The sequence below is a fragment of the Triplophysa rosa genome, linkage group LG2 (genome assembly GCF_024868665.1).
Source record: "Triplophysa rosa linkage group LG2, Trosa_1v2, whole genome shotgun sequence".
Lineage (NCBI taxonomy): Eukaryota > Metazoa > Chordata > Actinopteri > Cypriniformes > Nemacheilidae > Triplophysa > Triplophysa rosa.
Genome location: NC_079891.1, coordinates 4,515,257 through 4,534,387, shown reverse-complemented (window position 1 = coordinate 4,534,387; position 19,131 = coordinate 4,515,257). Strand labels below are relative to the sequence as shown.

The 19,131-nt window shown below is 36.8% G+C and overlaps 2 protein-coding genes across 5 annotated transcripts; one reads left to right on the top strand and one right to left on the bottom strand.

Annotated features, from left to right (window-relative positions):
* Window positions 1–5,237: 5,237 nt before the first annotated feature.
* On the top strand, window positions 5,238–9,724 carry zgc:158260 (uncharacterized protein LOC571389 homolog). 2 transcript variants are annotated; one of them, XM_057328743.1, is made up of 8 exons: window positions 5,238–5,436; window positions 6,193–6,565; window positions 6,648–6,814; window positions 6,917–7,079; window positions 7,158–7,316; window positions 8,102–8,224; window positions 8,912–8,989; window positions 9,618–9,724. In XM_057328743.1, exons 1-8 carry the CDS (start codon window positions 5,393–5,395, stop codon window positions 9,717–9,719), a joined length of 1,209 nt encoding a protein of 402 aa, XP_057184726.1. In that variant the 5' UTR covers window positions 5,238–5,392; the 3' UTR covers window positions 9,720–9,724. The 2 variants fall into 2 exon arrangements, with proteins under 2 accessions (XP_057184726.1, XP_057184729.1); XM_057328746.1 differs by having other exon boundaries at window positions 6,177–6,565.
* A 385-nt stretch (window positions 9,725–10,109) lies between these two features.
* LOC130551216 (coiled-coil domain-containing protein 158-like) lies at window positions 10,110–18,735 on the bottom strand. Of its 3 annotated transcripts, none has more exons than XM_057328766.1 (10): window positions 18,406–18,735; window positions 16,357–16,525; window positions 15,955–16,090; window positions 15,327–15,479; window positions 13,231–13,343; window positions 11,184–11,342; window positions 11,006–11,098; window positions 10,618–10,910; window positions 10,347–10,414; window positions 10,110–10,225 (listed from the first exon to the last, which is right to left on the bottom strand). In XM_057328766.1, the coding sequence occupies exons 2-10, from the start codon at window positions 16,435–16,437 to the stop codon at window positions 10,143–10,145; spliced, it is 1,179 nt and encodes a 392-aa protein (XP_057184749.1). In that variant the 5' UTR covers window positions 16,438–16,525; window positions 18,406–18,735; the 3' UTR covers window positions 10,110–10,142. The 3 variants fall into 3 exon arrangements, with proteins under 3 accessions (XP_057184749.1, XP_057184740.1, XP_057184759.1); XM_057328757.1 differs by having other exon boundaries at window positions 16,357–16,510; XM_057328776.1 differs by lacking the exon at window positions 10,347–10,414 and having other exon boundaries at window positions 16,357–16,510.
* Between the last annotated feature and the right edge of the window lie 396 nt (window positions 18,736–19,131).

Here is a 19,131-nt window from a genome sequence, read left to right as displayed (position 1 = left end):
TCTTTTGGGGGGATTTTAGGGATGCTCAGGCCAGAGAGCATCTGTGTAAATAAGAGAAGTGAAAACAAACTATTAAAAGCACCAGGAGGTGGAGGGGAAATAAGTTGAGTTTCTTTCTATAATGACATCTTTTTATGAATGTGTGGAAAATAAAAATGTTCCAATCAATTTCATCATTGTTTTGTCCATTTATCATCACTGCATTTAGCTATTTGCCACAAAGCAAAACATTACATGCCAAAAAACGGCTTGGTCACCAGAGAAAACAAACTCTTTTTGTAAAAAAAAAAAAATATTGTTCACAAAATGTGAGTACTGATGTGCATATTGTGTGACACCGATGACGCAAATACAATTTGGTTGCATCCTGTTGAGTGCAGGAAAAGGAACTCTCTTATAAGTGTTTGAGCAGGTTGCGGTAAACATTTCCTAATTAAACATAAAACGTCACTTATTGACTTATTTTTGTTTTGCTTTGTGTTTTAGTTTTGGAAGATAGTAGAAAACGAAGAATACATTACCTAGCTGTGACCTCACCGGAGCTGAACGAAAGTGTTTCCTTTTCTTGGAAAGTAACTCCAAGTAACTTTCATATCTTGCATGTTTACCATGCAAAAGAAGGAAACATTGTTTTACCACCTCGACTATAGCTGAAATGTGAACGAATCAGCAAAACATAAAGCAAATGAAAAAAAGCTTAATATCATATAATAATAATACATAAATCAGAAAAGTTAAGAAAAGTTATGCAAAGAGTTTTTCCAAATGCAGGATGAGATTAATACAGCTATTCACCAAATACAAAGGTCTTTTATAAAATGAGTTTGCTGCTATGATATCTGGTTATGATTACACATTCTCCGCCCGTTCCTCCCTTTACAAAAATGCATTTTTTCTCTGTGTACTACACCTCCGCATGAGACAGTCAAGATAAGTCTGATGATAAAAAAAACACAGCTATTAAATATTCACTTTTGCACTAAATTGTGCGCTACTTTTCTCGGAGGGTTTGTGGTACACGTGTCATTTTTAAGACTGAACTGAAACCAGCGCTTTACCCCGGCTCATGGAGAAAAGTGTTAACCTATAACAGAATCTAGTTAGTGTGCATACAGGCTGTCCTGTTTTTGTTGCATAACAAACACAGTGCACCAGGGGCGGACTGGCCATCTGGCATTCCGGGCATTTTCCCGGTGGGCCGCTATCGTTTGGGGCCGGAACGGATGCTTTGGCCGCTCAGACGGACGTATTATAAATGCGAATGCACGCAACGTGAATGCAAAAGACACGTATGCATTCCACCCCCATCCCCGTCGACAGATTTAACTATGCACCACCACCAACACCCCCCCCCCCCCCCCCCCCCGTCAACAGAAATGTTGTAGGGCCGATGTGGGCCAAAAAATGCCAGGGCCGATTTTTCTTCCCAGTCCAGTCCAGCCCAGCCCTGCAGTGCACTTTATTCCATTCTTTTTTTAATTATTGATGAAGGGAGGCAAAAACAGCCAGTTTGGGCATCTGACAGCTGGAAAGTCTTGGAGAGGGCTAGGAAAACCGGTCCCTCCATTCAAATCATTTGGTTTGTAAATGATAAAGAAGCAAAGTATCATGCAAATGTGAGAATTGTGTCATTCATTCATCCTTTAACAATCACGTATACTTTAACCTGATCTGCGTACATTGTCTATTTTTGTCACTGCACGTGTTTAAACATTCTATTGTTCTAGTACCAAGAAAAACAAAACCCTGAAGACGCATCAATCCCATTGCAGGCATTAGGAAAGAGTGGGGCGATGCAGCTCTGTACCGCATGGTACAGTGTGTTTGTTTCTCCAGACAGGCTCTTGGCAGCATCCAGGATGGGCCGGTGCAAGCCCGTGTTCAGGAATGATCGTGGGAGTACTGAGAAACGCTAGACCTTTTCAGGAGATGTGATTGATGCCACCTCGGGCCGTTTAGTACAATGTGAGGAAAAGTACACTTTATTTATATTTGTGAGATTCTATTGTCATGCTCACCAAGGACACAGAGTGCAGTTTGAGAAAGCATTGGAGATGATTTGAACTAATCACAGATATGGTTGAAAAACTGACCGAGAGCAAAAGATCAAAAATATTCTCATATGCGTATAAACAAATGTAAGTTGTTTTGTTGTGTTCCAAATCTTAGAACTAAAAGACAAACAACACAAATACAACAAGGCATTGCTTTGCATGGAGGTGAATGAGCTTCCCATGGGTCCTAGAGTTTGGGCGAATGTGGGCTGACCTAGTGTGCTTGTCTAATTTTGAGCTTTATTTCAACAAAAAAGTCGCTTCCCTGGGGAGAGGTGCATGTTATCATAAGTTAAAAGTCATGCCATCTTGAATGCTTGGAAAACCGACAAAGTACATTTCTGAAAGGAGTTTAAACAAATGTGTTTTGTTCGTTCCGAAATTTAATGTTTCCTTTCTTTGTGTATACTGACAGACAGTCCTCTCTAAAGATTTGTGTTATCCTGTTATTTTGTACTTCTGTGTCTCTAAATACCAAAGCTTAGTTTAATAAACGAGAGATTTCAGGGCCATCGCTAAGACTCCCAGGGCTTAAATATTTATGGGCGGGTTTCATCTCCATAAGGCCTGATGAGGTGAATCATGTACTTTTGCCGGTATCTATTCTAAACTTGCTGACCTTTTAACATGGCAGCCATCAAAGGGAGCATTCCTCTGTTGCATGCTTTGTCTCAAAACTTACATAACGCATTTGTCTTTGTGGGAAACTGGAGCTCCCCAGTTTCTGGCACATCACATGCTCTGATAAATGCTTTTCATGGGGTTTGGCTCTGAGGAAATTCTTTTGAGTTTGTAGGCCTATTTCTACCTGTCCAGGGGCTGTAGTGTCCCTGGGGGAAATTATCCTACAAACAATTACCGGCTTTGAACAATGCCCTCTGTTTGCTTCATTTCTCCCGAATCTATGCTTATGGCAGAAACTTCCCACTCAGGGGAAAATTCTCACATAAAATTAAAAACTTGCTCTTTCTGCTCAACGTTTAAAATGAAGGCATGCCACATGAACATGATACAAAACTTAATGAATCCCCAAGGGGAGATTTTTATGCTCGCTGCTATCAATCATTATTTGGAGTCAGGTCACACGAACGCGCCAAATGATGGTTAATAAAGGCGTGTAAGAGTTCAAACAAATGAATAAACTATTTAGTAAGAAAGATTGATGTAATGTTCAACTCCTGTAAAGGAGTCAACAGGCCACACCCTGAACACACACAGATTCCCGGCAACAGTCACGCCATCACGTTACTTCTGAACAGTCATCTTACCTCTGAACAGTCTGTATGTTACTTCTGAAGTTTGTCTTCAGTGTGTACAGAGCAAATATAGCACATTTAAATTTGTGTTTATCTCACAAATGTTTAAACGAATTGCCATTGCAGATATAACACCCAAGTATGACATTATTGCGGAAAGCAAGGCGAAATGAGTTACACAGTTATTGTGGTTAAAAAGCTTGTTTAATATCACATGCTGCATATTGCAAATATATACGATATTTTACATTACTGTAATGTATGTACTGAATCTTGAAACATTGATGCTTTGAACACAAAATTAGAGATTTTGGATTAAAATGTAGCTTTTAGTCCACGTGCATGGTGTACTCTTAATCGTTGACTAAATTAACTTTTAACTTTTTCTAAGATGTAAAAAGTAAAATCATTCACTCACAAATTGGCATCACATATTGATGACTCATCAATCAAATGCTTTCTAGAATATAAATGTAACAAATTATGGTTAGTTGCTATTTTGTAAAAAGAAGACATGGCCGTTGATATGCCCCACCCAGACTTCATGTCGAAACAGGTAATACATCAACACAAAGTTTGTCATGGGAATTCAAGGCGTCTTTAAGTTAATTTATAAAATATGAATATAATCATTGTACTTCATATTCATGGTACTGACTTGTGCAGTTTTTAACATACAAAATTATCCTGTGATCTTGGAGCATAAAACACATTGATTTTAAAGGAAAAAGAGGTTGTTGGCTCCAAAGAGCTCTGACTTATTTTATTCACTCTCATTGCGTCATTTCAATATATGTATATGCTGGCTTGTTGCCAGACGTGTATGATTTCTTTATGATTTAGATTTTTCAGGATTTCTTGGACAAAAGGTTTGGGGTTGATTTATTCAGAAAGCTTTAATTGTTCTAAAAGGGTGTTCTAGAACAAAAGTTCAGAACGGCTCATTCTAAGGACATTACTGTGATGTTTGGAACACACGGACAGTATTTTTCCACTTTAACTCTTTAGCTATTTCATAAACAGCGAGTTGCCTAAACAGAGCTCACTCTGTGCCTCCTCATTCCTCTCTGATCATGTGTAAACTCAGACCACGATCATGTGCACAGCTTATACATACAGCTTTTCCAGCTCGACCGAGCCGATGGGTCATTGGTTTAATTACATTTTCAGCTTGTTACAAGAAAAGGCAACGACGCAGACAGAAAGTTCCTTGACAGAATTTCAGTGTTGTCGTTACCACGTCCTGTTCGCAGCATATCATTCATGCATAAGGCAAGTCACGCCACCCAATGAATGCAAAGCTATTCTCATTCTACACAAATCTATAAGGCAAAACATTCTCTTTGCATGTAAATACCATTGTCTTCTCTTCCTGTCCTGTCCCTTACCTAAACAGAAGGGGAACAGTTCCAGGATGTAGGCTAGTACAGGCCCAACGACATGTAGCCTATGGAACGAATCAGTACTTTCTTCTCATATTTTTTGTTTAGTCTAAGATTAACAATAATATAAATAGAATTACAATGGCATAAGATTTATATATTAATGTTTAAAAATAAAAATGCTAAATAAATAAGAAAAAAGAAAAGGGGTTTTAGAATCAATCGAAAAGCTGAGATTATAGCATTAAACTCTTACAAATTGTTCATTGTATCTTATTTGATAACGTATTGTCTAAGCAAAGCAGGTTGTGTGGCATACTGTTAAAATAGCATACCTCGGATTAATATCCCAGTGGCTTTGCATTAGCCTAATGCTTCAGTGTAAATGTACAAAAAAATGAATGAAATAATGTTATATTTTACTTCACACTATTTAGCACTGACCAGAAAGATCACATATCATTTTATTAACACTGTTACAATCACAAAGCGCCCTCTTGTGGTGAAAAGGCGCAAAAACCGCAACCTAGAAGAACCTTGAGAATTACAAGCACCGGAACAATGTCGTGTTGCTAGCAACGAGCCACGCGCTGCACCTCACTCGAAATCCCGACGAGAACTTTCATACGTTAAGCACAATGATGTTAAGTTCATAAAACGTAAGCATTTCTGATTTAAATGATTAATATAGAGGAGTGAAATGTCTTTGAAAACTGGACCGGTGGAAAACACCAAATTCCCGTGGTAAGTTCGGAACTGCAGTTATTTTACATTTTGTATTTTACATCTTATAGCAACATCTTTCGTTTCCTTTCATTCCAGAGTCAATTAACATTAATTGGATATTTACATGTTACCACGCTATTAAAACGATTTGTCATGGTTTAACTACAATAACCAGTCTTTTGGTTTTGTTTGTAGTTAAACCATAGTAGGCCTATTTTTTTTACAAAAAAAAGTTGAATCAGTTGTGCTACTAGTATAAGAAAGTGTCATTTCAGTCTACTTTTTATGTACTTCTCAGAACTTTTTTTAATATTTAGCTATATTGTTTTTTATAAACTAAAAAGTGGGCCAAAGTAGTTCCAAGTAGTATTGAAATAGTACACTTACAAGTATACTAGTAGTATTACTTACACGAAGTATACTTTCAAACAAATTTGTACTTTGTATGCATGAAATTCATTTGATGGATACTTATTTTTGTATAGGTTACCACAAATTTACGATGGTCTTACCACAATAATCATAGTTAACCATGGTATTTGTAGTTAAACTATGGTAATAAAAAGGGTACACTTTTACTACTTTAAAACCATGATTAAATTTCTTATGGGTGGGAATACATGTTTTAAAGTACCTTGATGTAGGACGCATAGCGTAGGCCTACTATAATATGGTCTTTACATTGTCTTGTATCACGGAGTATTTTTGTAAATTATTTAAAGGCACGAGAAAGCACTCATAATCAACTCGAATCGAAGTTCTCTTTGTCCTCAGGTATAAGGAAAGACTACAGACCAAATATCTTAGGGATCTAAGCAAAACGCAACAACTATCTGGTGCATTAGATGGTCGAAGGTGGCGTTTTCTGTCTCCTGGGCTGGATGATTTTAGAGATGGGTATCCTACTGTTTATGAAGAGCTATTTACCCGGTGTGACTGTGGAATGGCACCTGCAGTCTTCGGGATGCCGAAGCACCCGTGTGCTGTGAAGTTACCGCAGAAGACGTTAAGTAAAGATCATGCGTGTTACTCAAAGCAGAATCCGCAGAGTCAAACCCAACGTGAGTTCATCGATGCTGTAGAGCACAGACTGAAAGAACACCCTCTGGCCCTTTATCCTCATCTGGAGAGCGGTATGACACCAGAGGTAAACACATTTTAATTTAAGTCTAATTTTATTTGGGAGAATGAAGAATGTTAATTAGGTTTTGATCCAATTTTTCCATTAGTTATTTGATCAGGTGTTGGCAGTCCTGGACCCCGATATGTGTGTGAAGGAAGATTTGTCCACAACCTCTCCAAAAAATGAAATCCATCTAGAAGACAGCAGACCACAATGTGAACTTTCACCTTCAGTGCTCCTCAGTGAGACTGTCGCACCGTTCATCAGCATCAAGTCATTTTTCTTTCTCTAAATCTTCTGGATTTAATCAGATAATTACATAAGTACATAATGTATAATATCATTCCTGAGATAACATTTCCTACTTTTCCCAAGACCTCAAAAGGAGAAATGTAAAGACAACAGACCAAAAAATATCTATAAATGGCAGAAACCTAAAGAGACTCGTCTGAAAGATCACATGACCGATGTTAAACACCTGCAAGATGATGTCAAGCTGAGGATTACCAGGCTTTTCTGTGAATGGATAAATTCACTGGTAATATTTTAACATATAAAACAACGATCATAAGCTTTAGCTTTTAAGTGTGTGAGAGCATTTTACATGTTTTCTCAGGGTGGAGACACTGGTGATCTGACAGAGTCAACCATCCTGGATCTATTCAAAAGTGACTATGAGAAGAAACCACTATTGACCCTTATTAAAAATAAAACTCCAGCAATACTCTACAGCTCTGCCGTGGACCTGCGTCCTGATGCATTTAAGCTGAGCAAGGTTGTTAATGTTATTGTGTTTAACATCTACAGTCTTAATGCAGAAATAATGTAGAAGACTATACAACTAGATGCACACATTTTTTCTAGTAATATAATTTGGAAAATACATATTTCATGTATAAAGACACAAAGGCTTTGTTTATTGAAAACTGTGTGACTGTCTGTAAAAATCCAACTTCGAAATGTTCTCCCAACAAAGGTAATTTAAATTTGAAGGATTTTTTTAGTAGGAAGAATACGCTTATTTATTAGTCCTCAACATTTTGCTAACAAAGATTAATTTGTTGACCGGACAAAGATACTTAATTGTTTGTTCAAGTTACATTAAACAAAGGTTTTCAAAGTTCCAACTGGTTAGTATTTCATTAAAATGAGTTACAAATGAACAAAGTTTCGATTATTTTTAAAGAGTTTATTTTTCATATATACAGTAGAGTATTTTTTAGATTATAATTCTAAGTTGCTTAATTGTTTTAAATTTAACACACATTGTAAGGGCGCCGGCAGAAATATTCCGTAAAATAAACAAAAAATTCTACTACACTTTTCCCCTGTTTTTCTGTAATTTGACGGTTATTTTCCAGCATCTGGGGCACCAGAAATATACCTGTAAAATGATATTTTTCCTGTTTGTAAATTTGCAGTCTTTTCTGTAAATTGACAGTATTTGACCGTATTTCACAAATACGTGAAAAATCTGTAAAAAAACAGTAAAATTATGTAAAATTAGCTACATTGTATTACAGTATATTGTCTAAAATCTTGTCCATGCCTGTCTGATAGGCCTATGAACTCAACAGACCTCAGACATCCCAAACCTGCACAAAAAGGGCTGCCAGCAACCTTTTGAGAAGTCCGTCAGATATCACAGATAGCCTGGACATTGAAGGACAGTTGAGTGAGGAGGCGAGTATCAACACACATATAGCTACAAGCAGATCTAAATCAGTGTTGGGTGTAACTAGTTACTAAGTAATTAGTAACTGTAATTAAATTACTTTTCCCTTGAAAAAGTAAAGTAAGGGATTACTCTGATTTTTTCTGTAATTTAATTAGTTACTTCTGATGTAATTAAACTAAATACTTTGTGTAATATATGTGTGTGCAATAGTGGAATTGACATCAAAATTCAAAGTCTAACTTTGAAATCCGTGCTTTAATGTATAATTCTCACATTTGTAATACTTTGGTCAGTTAATAATACTACTTTATGTAGTTTTATATTATTTATTTGAATGAATTAAGAGCCGTTTCATATCTATCCTTGAATCACTTAACTAATCAAGGTTGATATAGGATATAGAAAGTAATAAGTAATTCAATACTTTTTGGAGAGAGTAATTTGTACAGTAATCTAATTACACTATTGAATATGTAATTAGTAACTAATAATTAATTACTTTTTCAAAGTAACTTGCCCAACACTGATCTAAATACATATGGCCATCCATGGGACTAATGATCGTGAAGCATAACATCACCCGGCAACAGCCTTGGATACTGGTTATAAAACGAGCAAATAATGTGACAGAAGTTGTATTATATTCCCATCTCCATTTAGCTGCTAAAGTTCCATTCTTGTTTTGTTTCAAGGACAAGGAGCTAAAGGAAAGGTATGCCATTCAGGCATTCCGACAGTACATTATCAACAAGAGATTGGAAATGCCGAGGGTAACCCTTCATAAATATGTATAGTAAAATAGATGTATATTTAAATACAGCCGCAGAAAAAATTAAGAGACCAAATGTTTATTTAATCAATATTTCTAGATGTATTGTGGTCATTTCAGTCCAGTGTGAATTTCAACAAAATCAAACCTCAGGAGTGACAAAGTCATCCAACAGCAATGTGAAAGACTGACAGCATGACAAGACATGTAATCTGACATAAACATCCAGGATATCATAAAATATATAAATTTTTTACTTTTCTTAAAGACATGTAGAAATATTACTGTTGTATTGCTTAAAAGTCGATCTGAACTTGTTTTCTATTTGAGGTTTGAAAAAATACAGAGCATCTTTTATGTTATTTTGACCTGTTTCTCCAGTCTTCATTTTCTGCTAATAAATGCAAATAGAAACACTATTTTTATTTCAAATTTGGGAGAAATAGTGTTAGCAGTTCACAGAATAAAACAAAAACAATCATTTGCAAAAGTAAATTTAGAAAAACAAAAAATTGTTTTAGAAGTCTCATAATTTTTTCCCGGCTGTATATCTTTTTTTAGACTTTGTTATGATCTGTTATGATGTACAGGATTGTTTGTATCATTATTTTGTGTGTGTTCTCCTGCAGTTTCTCAGTGTTCTGTTTTCTGAAGAGGAACTGAAAGACAAGATGAGAGATTCAAACTCTACTGGTTCCATATTAACATCTAAAAGCAGAGCCTGCCAGTAAACACCTTAAATAATCGAAATAAATACTCGCATGAATGTATCATGCTGGGTGTAAAGCCACAGTTGACTATTTTAAAGTTTAAAAGACGTTCCCCATTAATAAATAAACAACAATAATAGAAGCCACCTGTATTCTCTTTGTTAGTCCACCAACAGCTTTTATAGTCCCAACTAGTGCAACATTTAGCATGGTTCGCTTTTTCCATTTTTTAATTCATTCATAAAATCTTCATTGAAAACAAACATTCAGCATCGGGGTGGGAATTTCAAGGGCTTTCTTGAGCCTTTTTATGTAAAAAGAACCAGCATGAAATGTGTTGTTTTAATGAACAACAAAATGTCAACAAGATTAAGATCAACATTGTTCTGTAATAAAAAACAAAACCATTTGCTTGGGGAGCTCTTTGTCCAGCCTATTCCTTCATCAGGTAGGATCAGAGGTGAGGAGAGCATGCACAGGAGACCTGCGTCCACAGAACACGTCCACTCCAAAATCGAATGCGTTAACTGTATAGAAAAAGTCATTAAACATTTACTTACAAGCCACTAAACAATGAAACCATAACATCAAATCTATACAAGTTCAGGTTTGTTTCCCAACATTGATCTGTGTAGCAGCAAAACTCACAGTGTTCTGATAAACTGCTGCTGGGATTCTGCTGATCAGGTTTAGCGCTTCTGAGGGAGCTCGGCTCACTGTATCAGCACACATGCAAAACAAGCAGCACATGCATTAAATGCGACTCGGAGCGCTGACGGAGGCAAGGGAGCATTAATCACTGCAGCCAAGCACTTCAGTGTTACAAAACAACTTTACTGAAGCAAAGGAGCTTGACGTGCCAACATGTGTCCATGCATGAAACTGCCAAACTTTTGAAATTTTTAAACGAAGCTCTCACGGGTTAGATTTGCGTTCTTCCTCTGATTTCCCCAAGCCATTGTCAGCGTGTGGTCCGTGTTCTTCATCAGCCCCACCACCCTGCTGTCTTGCAAAACTCTTCGGCTCCACAATGGGGTCATGGACTCTGAGCTGGAGAGATTCCAGAGGAAAATCCATTCCAGCACATCCTGTCAATTCAGTGTGTGGGTGGAAACGGGACGGTATTCTTGCTTCCATTAGGCCATTAACATGGCACTGATGGAGACCGGCTGGAGATCTGGAGACATTACGACGGTTCTGGCTTTGCAGCTCCTTATCAAAACATGCAGTTACATACCAGCAAAAGCGTAAAAAAGTTCAAATGACTACTATAATTCAATAAACATTTTAAAAACTCCAATCATTACCTTTAAATCTAAAGCGTGCTGCAGTTTCAACCTCATGATCTCCTGTTCTTGCTCTTGAATAAAATCTTGGCATTCAGCAAAACTGTCTGACATCTGTACAAGATAGAACAAAACACAATGTTATGGTTTTTGCATGATTCACATCTTAAAGAGGCAAAAAGTGACTCTGGTAAGACACCTTGTATAACGCTGCCTCCAGTCTCTCTGCCCTGCTTTTCAGCTCTCGTTCTTGTGAATAAGATGCCTTCACTTCAGCCTCCAGTGTTCTTCTGATCTCACTCTCTGACATCAACTCTTGTGTCTGCCTCTGAACCTCTAATGCCTGCTGGTGCTTGTCCTGTGATACAGAGAACACACACTTAAGCTGGGGCCACACCACAAGATTTTTTAAAATCTTATAAGAGTTTTAAACTGAGAGACCACAAACATGAGGAGAAAAAATCCTAGATTTAATCGTTTTGCTCCTATAATGTGTGGTGCGCCGTGATGGGACGAAGACAGCACACCACACACGAACAGATTTTCAAACAGAGTCCTGACTGTGAACACAGGAAATCTCGCAAATTCTCGCGAGATTTCAGAATAAGTTTATTATTATTTCACTGTAGGCTATAGCTGTTTCTGAATTCGCCCCCTATCTCCTATATAGTGAGTAAACAATTCATTCCCTACATTTGTCCACTACTTTTTTAGGTTACACTTTATTTTACAGTGCCCGTGTTACAGTGTAATTATACATTTAAGTACTGAGTAATAAAAAGCAACTACATGTACTTACTATAGGGTTAGGATTAGGGTTTGGGTCAGGGTTAGTTACATGTAATTATGCATAATTTATAGTAAATACTATAGTAAATACATGTAACATGCGTAACAAGGGCACTGTAAAATAAAGTGTTACCCTTTTTTACCCACAATGCATTCTGATTTTGAGTGTACATCCGATACTTTAATTTTTGCAATGTTACGTATCTAATACATGCATGGGCAACTTATAACCCACCAAAGACACAGAAAAACACGTATTGGCACCATATGATCCCTTTAAGTAATTTTATTAAACGTAATAGTAAATAAACGTGGCAAACATTTGTTTTGTTCTCTTTATTAAAAACAAATAGCCTACAATAAATGTGACAAATAATGTAATAATGAACTTTACCATTTCACAAAACAATCCATAAAGCCACACAGGTGTAATATAAGCGTTATGAGGAATGTCCGCGACAGTATTGTCAGACACAGGTTATATTACGTCAGTGTCTGAAATTGTTCACTCATTTTTCATTCACTTCTTCCCCATATAGTGGACTATTTACCATTCGCTATATAATGAATAGTGCATGAGTGAATTCAGACGCAGCTATTTTATTATACATGTGTTTATGTGATTTTAAAAATATTATTTATCATGGGAGAAATTTCTCAAGCAGCGTTGTCTAAAGCATTTAAGCAATGTAATTTTATTGCAACTCAAATATTGTTGTATTTATGTCTTCACAGTAATTCAAAAAGAATATTAATACTGTTTTCTATAAATACTATTTCTATAAAATAGCTGCTGACAGTATCACCTGAAAGAGTCTACTGGCTCCACTAGCTCCACTGGACCTATTTTTTCTGTTCTACCTTAATACATCCGCACACTCGGACTCCTACCACTACCGTCACTTGCACATAGCCTGTTTTTTTTATTGAAATTATTCGCAATTGTGATAATAGTGTTTTTAATGCTTTTGAAAGAAAATTGACAGATAAAAGAAAAGGGTTTGGTTGAAGTCATGACAACGGTTGTTATGCTTCTGTCAGCTGGCTTTCTGATTGGGTATTGTTTTGTTCCACGTGACAATCAACGGAGTTCTTGTGCGTTTGTCCTCAGGGTTTCCCCCACACATCAGGATTTCTGATCGTGTTGAATATTTACGATTCGCGATCGGGGCGGCTCCGATGTTCTTCCGATGAGGAATCAGGATCTTCCGTTCATTCCCTCTTAACACACACCACACCACAAGAAAATCTGATGAGATAATCTTTAGAGCCGTTTAAGATCATCCTAGGATCAAGACCTAGGATTGTCGGAAGGGGAGAAATCGGCCTGATTATCTTGTGGTGAGGCCCCGGCATTGCACATGCATGCACACAGACACAAGGCGGCTCTGCCTACCGTCCAATAGCTATGTGTTTTGATGCTAAATCCATTTTAGTTTATTAGCAAAACACTTTACCAGCTTGAGCTTTTCTACACTCTCCTCCAGCTGCTGAATCTGGACCTGCAGGAAATCAATCTGCTCCCTTTTAGCAGTGATCCGTCTCTGCATCCTCAGCGCAACCTTAAGACCTAAAATGCATATAAAACACACTCTAATCACTCATGACAAATAAATAACAATGTTTACACTTCCAAATCTAAGTTTGATTTTCAATTGGTTTTTGTTAGAAGGATAAATACTTAGGTCACAAGCAGTGTTGGGTAAGTTACTCTCAAAAAGTAATTAATTACTAGTTACTAATTACATATTCAAAAGTGTAATTAGATTACTGTACAAATTACTCTCTCCAAAAAGTATTTAATTACTTATTACTAATTACTTTCTATATCCTACATCAACCTTGGTTAGTTAAGTGATTCAAGGATAGGCATGAAAGGGCTCTTTTTATTCATTCAAATAAATAATATTAAACTACATAAAGTACTCTTATTAACTGACCAAAGTATTACAAATGTGAGAATTATACATTAAAGCACAGATTTTAAAGTTAGACTTTGAATTTTGATGTCAATTCCACTATTGCACACACATATATTACACAAAGTATTTAGTTTAATTACATCAAAAGTAACTGTAATTAAATTACAGAAAAAATAAGAGTAATCCCTTACTTTACTTTTTCAAGGGAAAAGTAATTAAATTACAGTAACTAATTACTTAGTAACTAGTTACACCCAACACTGGTCACAAGCATTGATGGTTATTTTCTCATTTTTATGCCAAAACTGTGTTTGGCCCAGTGTGTGAAATTTAGCAGCATCTAGCGGTGAGGTTGCAAATTGCAACCAATGGCTCACTCCACTCCTCCCTTTCGAAGCACTACGGTGGCTGACACAGAACTAAGATGTCATCACGTTTTCGCTTCTTTGCCAAAGGAGAAACAATTTTTTGTGAACTATTTCTTTAAAATGTTCAATGCATTATTACGGTTTCACTCTGTATGTGAAGTATTTGACATTTCATTTTTATATTCGTTATTATGTCAACTTCATCACAACGCCACCAGAAAATAACGTCCTATTCTGGCAATCTATTGTCTGCTATTCAAAAGGCACGTTGTCTGCGAAACCAATGAACTGAGGCTTACGTCATATGGGACCATTTTCCCATTCTGCGCTCCTCACAATTGAATGGGACAAACAAACAATAGAGGTTTACATAGGTCTGGCCTGAGAAATCATAGCCACATTATCTACCAGCATGCAGTGAAAACAAATGTTCTTTGACAATATCGTCATACGCTGATGTCAAACAGCTGAGCGCATACATAAATGTAAAAGAAATACTTTGTGCAAATCATGTAATGGAAAAGTACATAGTGGCATAACAGCAGGTCTATGAACTAACATGGTTCGGCTCTATAATCTCAGTATGCTGTCTTCCTGCTATTATCCACAATGGCGAACAAGTAAAACATGGCCACATGCTGGCTCTCCTTAAAGAAAGTAAACCACTCCAGCAACATAGTCTTCCGTCTTTTATTTTATATACGGTTGGCCAAGTTTTGTTTGTTCCTGCGGAACACTGTGCACTATGGAGGATGTAAAAAATCCTCTCTTATCACTTATATATCAGTTATGCTGTGAATGGACACGGATGTCTATATTTGTATTTGAGCGTAATTAGAACTTTCCTGAAACTTTTTCAAAGCTTTGATATGTGTAAAGCTGAGGTGCCGGTCCTGTGAGGTCACCGAGTGCATAGGCGGGTGCTTAAAGTGATAGTTCACCCAAAAAATGAAAATTCTGTCATCATTTACTCGCCCTCGGATTGTTCCAAACCTGTATGAATTCCTTTGTTCTGCTAAACTCAAAGGAAGATTTTTGGAAGAATGTCAGTAACCGATTCTTCAAAATATCTTCTTTTGTGTTTAGTTGAACAAAGAAATGTATACAGGCTTGGAACAATCTGAGGGTGAGTAAATGATGACAGAATTTTCATTTTGGGGTGAACCATCCCTTTAACCAGCAGAATAATTATTTTATCAGCTTGCTTCGTTTTAAATGTGGTCTTAAAATATCACTGAAAGAAAACGTTTTCTGTGTCCGTACCATGTCCGTCAGCTCCCTCCAGTGTACTCAAAGAACTCTTGGTGTGGGCGAGCTCAGCCTGTGCGGCCTGCAGCTGGGTCTTCAGTTGAAAGTTTTGCTGTTCCAGGTCTCCGGACTTACTGCTCAGCAGCTCATTTAAAGCATCACGCTCCTCTGATTGAAAACACAAGTCATACCCGTCAAACAGAAGACAGAATATTTATAATAGAAATAGTTCACCCCAAAATTAAAATTCTGTCATCATTTGAATGACATCACAAGAAGGTTGGTAACGTACCCATTCACTTCTATTGTATAGACACGAAACCAATGCAAGTGAATGGGTACCACCGTTGTTTGGTTACCAACATTTTTCAAAATATCTTCTTTTGTGCTCTGCGTAAGAAAGAAAGTCATACAAGTTTGAAATGACAAGAGGGTGAGTAAGTGATGAAAGAATTATCATTTTGGGGTGAACTATCACTTTAAGATGTTGAACTACACATGTGCTTATTCTACTAGAACTTGTGAATATATCCATTAATGACAACGGGCCAAATTTTACGAAAAGGTTTAATATTTTATTTCTAATGCAATTAACCCAAACCCTAGCCACAAGATCTGAATTTTGTGATCTGCATCTCTGTACCTTTCAGTCGAATAAGCTGCTGTTTGGCTGCTGTGAGCTCATGAACGGTACAGATCTTCTCTGAGAGAGAGACCTGCTGACAGGTCCGCTCTCTCTCTATTGTGCTGAGTCTGAGCTCTGCTTGTCTCAGTGCAGCCTATTCGCACAAACCGTTTACAGAAAACACACAAAGGAACATTTATGAGTAGATGTGTGATACAAAACCCTCAGCTTACAGCAAAATCACTGTGTCATAGCCAGGTGTTATTTTCCGGGTCTCACTATGAAGCGCATGAATGGGGTAATTTAATCTATAATGAGTTCTATAATTTCGGCACAGAACTCACAACAGATCACTATAAGATATTGTGATAGTAGGAAATCTGTGGAGGTCAATGTTGAGGACCGGAAATTTTATTTCACCTTCAGTTGTTGATTTTCCACTCTAAGCGAGTCAATCTGTTTGGTCAAGCAGTGCTTGTCCACACTGAGGCCTGCTCTCATCTTTTGGTCACCTTCAGCAGACCCTGAGCATCCTTTTAAAGACTGTTTAACTTAACTCCCCAGCACTCTCCTCCTGAATCACAAAACACTAATGAAGTCAAAGACATACTGTAAACAACAAAAATACAGATAACGCCAAGCTTTTATTCTTAGTAAAAGAAATAAAGCATATGCTGCTGTTTATAACTATAAATTGGCTATGGATGTGTATAAAAATCCCAATCTTTTGGGCTAAGAGGCGTCTCCCTCTCATGGCCTCACACCTTATGAGACAAAACAAATAAACCATTGTCAGACTTATGACCACAATTTCTTAGTTGTTTCTTAGCCTCGAGCTCACCCGTGTGGTTTTATCACCCGTTATGTTTCTCAGTCGATATCACCCCCTCCTGGTCATGACCAGTAAGTGCTTATTCTTAATGACCGTGCAACTCAATGAGAGGAACACATTGAGACAAGAGCATCGAGAAAAATCACACACATTCGCTAGAACTAAGGAGAGAAAAAAATCAGAACTTATACGATTGGAATGTCCATCCATGTGTGTAGTTTACATTACATTAACAGCCATTATGTGTTTATTTATTCTCACATACTATTAGCTACTGCAGCTCATTTCTGACATGTTTTCTATCTGTCTTCTAAAGTTTTGTTTGCTTGAAAGCAGATTTAACCTTTTCAAACAAACAAAAATTTTGCTAAGGAATTTAGCTCCTTGTCCAATTTAAATATGCTAATTTAACCCATTTTTTAATTGTCCCAACTTGTTTTTTGGAATTGTGAAAACTGGGCAGAGGATTTCCAGTTCCCAGAATTTGTGTTAGATGGCATTAGGGGAGTTATTTTTAAAATAAAGTGTGATTAACTCATTCGTGTTAAGGGTTTGAGTTTTACAAGTTATATATTTTTATACATTTTTTTCTTTTTTTTTTTGTTGAGTTTTTGTTCAGAAGAGTGGTGCTTGACTTGTGATTAGGCTGTAGGAGGTTAAGTTTAAAACCGTAAATTCTGTTAACTTTGTCTTGTAAAAGATAAATGAAAAGTTTAAGTCACATAAAAATCTGAAAGTTCTACAAAGGTTCTTTAAAAATCATGTTTGTTTAACAAACATAAATTAGGAAACTTGAAGATATATGAATAATGTTAAGTTAACATAACTTTTGTACAGTTTTTATGTTCTTCCAACAGATTTTCAGTGCACAGGGGTCACTACAGCTATTCAAAGATCCACCTCTTGTGTATGCATGGGTTTTAATGGCATAGATGAAAATCATATGCTGGTGACATTTTGAAAATCTCTTTGGAAAATGTGTATAAAAAATCAAATCATATAAAAAAAATCTTGTCTAACAACTGACCTCTCTGAGCTGCTTTTCTACAGCTAATACCTGTTTTTTATTCTCCACTATACATTCTCTGAGATGCTCTCTGCGCAAATTGAAGATATACACTTCAGGTCAGACTCTCTTGTAACATTGCAGAAGAAATCCATGTGATTGCAAAACTCCTTTGCAATCAAAACATCAAATGCATCACAGGAAGACAGAAGAACTACCAACATCATCTTGTGAACATGCACCTGCACCTATCTTCCTCTCTATAGTGTGCTGCTGTGACCAGCTTACTGCAGTTTTCCTCACTTTAGCCTGGTTACCCACCCCCCTCCATGAGTTTAACATTAGATTTACTTAAAGAGCCAAGGAGAAATGTTTTAAACAAATTGTGATCGTTGATCGCAACTAAATATCGCAAAAGGTGTGTGCAGTATAGAATACATTTAACTTACGCTTCTTTTGCCTGCCACGCAGTCATTAAGATATAAAAGAAATCGCTGCATAATATTTACACACGACTTTTACAGAATATGGAGAGGCTTAATACATCTACAGACAATGGATGAAATAGAAGAGAGTTCATGTTAATACAGCTAGGACAGATTTACTGATACTTGATAATTGGACAACTTACATAACACGTTTAGAGGAGTTGATCCGCTTTTTGAAAGATGCTTATTCACAGGTTTACTATGGGTGATTCTCAATTCTTATTTGTGTATTCTTGTTTCCTCTCCTCGCTAACTTTCCTAGCGTCTTAGCTCCACCCCGTTTGTTCGCAAACCACGCCCACAGTCATGACTCGTGTATCTTGCTCGATTTCATTGGTCAACTCTGTCACGTAGTCACCTGAGAAGTTTAGACATCAAATCAAGGCCGTTGGTATTGTATAAATGTAAAAAAAACCTGCAACGACTTTTATCTGCAAATGTAAAATAGACAATTAAACCGAACCATATTTATTTATTTGTGTTTTTTGTTGTTGTGGTTTCTTTATTTCCTCTGGTTGGCTACCAAATCAAGCCTGTTGGACAATACTGTAATAGCCTATGTTATATAAATGTAATAATAAAAAAGCCACCGACATGCCGCGCCGCATCCAGTGTGGGAAATTTTAAAGGGTTCTAATGTCTTTTGTCGCGTGTAGACACGGTGTTAAGGACTTGCAATATAATCTGCAAATGAGAGTATGCTTGTTCTGGCTGTGATGAAGACATCTTGACAAATACAAAATTCGAATTCAATTGATTTAATGTAACACTTATAATTTTTATTTGAATAAACTTGGTTTACTGTTATGTGTAAAGGAACGTTTAATAAAGGAAAGGGTGAAAAAGGTTCATGCATGATCAATCAGCGC

Excerpts from the sequence above, each read along its gene's own strand:
- zgc:158260 (XM_057328743.1), top strand. The coding sequence starts at position 5,393 with ATGTCTTTGAAAACTGGACCGGTGGAAAACACCAAATTCCCGTG. Across the intron at positions 5,437-6,192 it reads GAAAACACCAAATTCCCGTG|GTATAAGGAAAGACTACAGA; the intron begins GTAAGTTCGGAA and ends CTTTGTCCTCAG. Across the intron at positions 8,990-9,617 it reads AGAGATTGGAAATGCCGAGG|TTTCTCAGTGTTCTGTTTTC; the intron begins GTAACCCTTCAT and ends GTTCTCCTGCAG.
- LOC130551216 (XM_057328766.1), bottom strand. The coding sequence starts at position 16,437 with ATGAGAGCAGGCCTCAGTGTGGACAAGCACTGCTTGACCAAACAGATT. Across the intron at positions 16,091-16,356 it reads TGGAAAATCAACAACTGAAG|GCTGCACTGAGACAAGCAGA; the intron begins GTGAAATAAAAT and ends TTGTGCGAATAG. Across the intron at positions 10,226-10,346 it reads CAGCAGTTTATCAGAACACT|TTAACGCATTCGATTTTGGA; the intron begins GTGAGTTTTGCT and ends TTTTCTATACAG.